Source organism: Austrofundulus limnaeus, unplaced genomic scaffold (genome assembly GCF_001266775.1).
Source record: "Austrofundulus limnaeus strain Quisiro unplaced genomic scaffold, Austrofundulus_limnaeus-1.0 Scaffold397, whole genome shotgun sequence".
Classification (NCBI taxonomy): Eukaryota; Metazoa; Chordata; class Actinopteri; order Cyprinodontiformes; family Rivulidae; genus Austrofundulus; species Austrofundulus limnaeus.
This window is the reverse complement of record NW_013952799.1, coordinates 299,423-301,673: the sequence shown is the minus strand read 5'-3', so window position 1 is coordinate 301,673 and position 2,251 is coordinate 299,423. Positions and strand designations below refer to the sequence as shown.

Sequence of the window (2,251 nt, the reverse complement as noted above, 5' to 3'; positions counted from 1 at the left end):
AAATCCACTCCCTAAGTTACATCTACACGGCCTTCTCCAAACCTGTGGGTCTTCCTGGCTTCCATGAGTTCACCGCCATGGGTCTGTTGGACAACAGGATGATTGACTACTACGACAGCAATGAGCAGATGAAAGTTCCCAAACAGACTTGGATGAAGGAGAAACTTGAACAGGAGTATTGGGAAAAAGGCACACAGTCCAGGAGAAGCAAGCAGCAATGGTTCAAGGTCAACATCGACATTTTGATGAAACGACTGAGACAGAATAACACAGGTAAGATTTAATGGCATTAAAGTACCAATGACTATTATTAACAGCATAAATTATGGTACATATAAAATCACTTACTTCACTTTAGTAACTAAACGTCACTGTTTATACTTCAATTTCAATGCTTGAATTTTGTCTTGCCTAGMTGCACATTTAACATCTTTTATTGGTGTTTATTGATTTAAACTTTTTAATTTTCTTACAGATAACCATGTTCTTCAGTGGATGCATGGCTGTGTGGGTGAGAGTCAGCCTGATGGAAATCTTAAGTTCATCCGTGGGATGGACATGTACAATTACGATGGAAGTGATTTCCTCTCCTTCGATGATGCAAGACAAGTCTGGGTTGCCCCAGTTGATGCYGCATTGGAAACCAAGAGAAAGTGGGATGATGTCCAGGTCCTGAAGGAATACACCAAAGGTTACCTGGAGAAGGAGTGCATGGARTGGATGAGCAAGTTTATAGACTATGGCAAAGAGCAGCTCAAAAATGCCTGTATGTATTTATTTAATCCTCTCAAAAATAAATACCTGTGCATGTTTTCTGATAAAACGAAGCAATTTAGAAAGCATTTGTAATATTTAAAATGGTTAGTTTAATGTAATAATTAGTTTTATGAAGTATAACAGCTTGTTCTGTTTTTCCTAGTTTTTGTCTGAACATCTTGGAGTCGACTATAGATCAGAAGTATTGGGATAAAGGCACACAGTCATGGAGGACTATAGTGAATTTAATGCACCAGATTGGAGAGGGCAAAACAAATCTGATAAGGGTTTCTGCATTAAAATTYGACCAAAATGTCAATGCTGTTTATAAAACACAGTGGTGGGCACAAGTCCGCTAAGGCRCAAATCCGCTAATTGCAGACCTAAACATTATATTTGCRTTTTAGCGGACTTAGTAATTTTTATAATTCATAAGCAGATATGTGCTTTTTAAACTTAAATTGCAGTTCTGCTAATAACTAATTATCTACCGGTCATCATTATCTTGAACAGCRGAGGGTATGGCTGTCAGGACTCACAAYGCATGTGATCCATCCAACAGCTCCCYTCCCAKCTARAYACTATAAYTGGGAAGGTATACGTCCTTCCTGACCGTCGCTTTGGGTCACGGTTCAGTCGGTTCTCATTTTAGTAGGTCAGCTTYGCAAAGTATTTTTGCTGGCAGCAATCTAAATTACTCATATGGCTTCWGTTAAATTATAATAAACACAGTGCAAAAGACAATATTCAGCAGCCAGCAGGGATCCACATTTTACAGACATTTCCCACAATGCTTTGTGTCTGCTTACGTAGCTGGAAGACAATGTTTAGAACTCCCTTTCCCCGCAAAAACAGTAACGTTTGTAATCCATACTAAAGTTTTGTATGTATTGATTTATTTTACTTTACAATCGGAGCTCCCCTTTTTTTAAAAATAAAGTTTAAATGCTGGAGCTCAATACTTGACGTAATTGGTYGAAGCAACAGGGTTATAGACTTATGCTGACGAAGACTGACACCTAATGGTCAACTGGAGCAGCTGCAATTACATGGAAAACGTCCTGATGCATCTCAGTTATCCAGGTAGAAAAAAATCAAAAAGAAAAAAATAAGTAGGTCCTCTGGATGGGTTCTTCTTTAGTGAAACGTTTCGTTTCTCCTCCAAGAGACTTCTTCAGTCTGATGAGTTTTAGGTGAACTGGAATCCAATGGAAACATGGAAAACTAAAATCCAAGCTCTTATTTTGAAGGGAAGATACTAGTTTCCTGTTCTCCGTGCTTTCGTTTCCCGTCACGAATGTACCCAGAATGCATCACTTCAGTTTTCCAATAAACAGTTTTAAAATTACTTTATTGATGCTTCTTTAATGAAAAATCTACACCAAACAAAAGGAAAAGACAAAGAATCAGCCGAACTAGCAATCCTCAGCAACTTTTTAAAGAATCAGCCGAACTAGCAATCCTCAGCAACTTTTTAAAGAATCAGCCGAACTAG

The 2,251-nt window shown here is 38.3% G+C and overlaps 1 protein-coding gene across 1 annotated transcript in view; it reads left to right on the top strand.

The window, feature by feature from the left end:
• LOC106528694 (class I histocompatibility antigen, F10 alpha chain) overlaps positions 1–2,251 on the top strand; it is a gene marked incomplete at its 5' end in the record, with an annotated part of 8,586 nt that continues 6,335 nt past the window's right edge. The window contains 2 exon segments of the mRNA XM_014023927.1: positions 1–273; positions 476–766. Of these exon segments, the coding sequence (XP_013879381.1) occupies positions 1–273; positions 476–766 (564 nt within the window).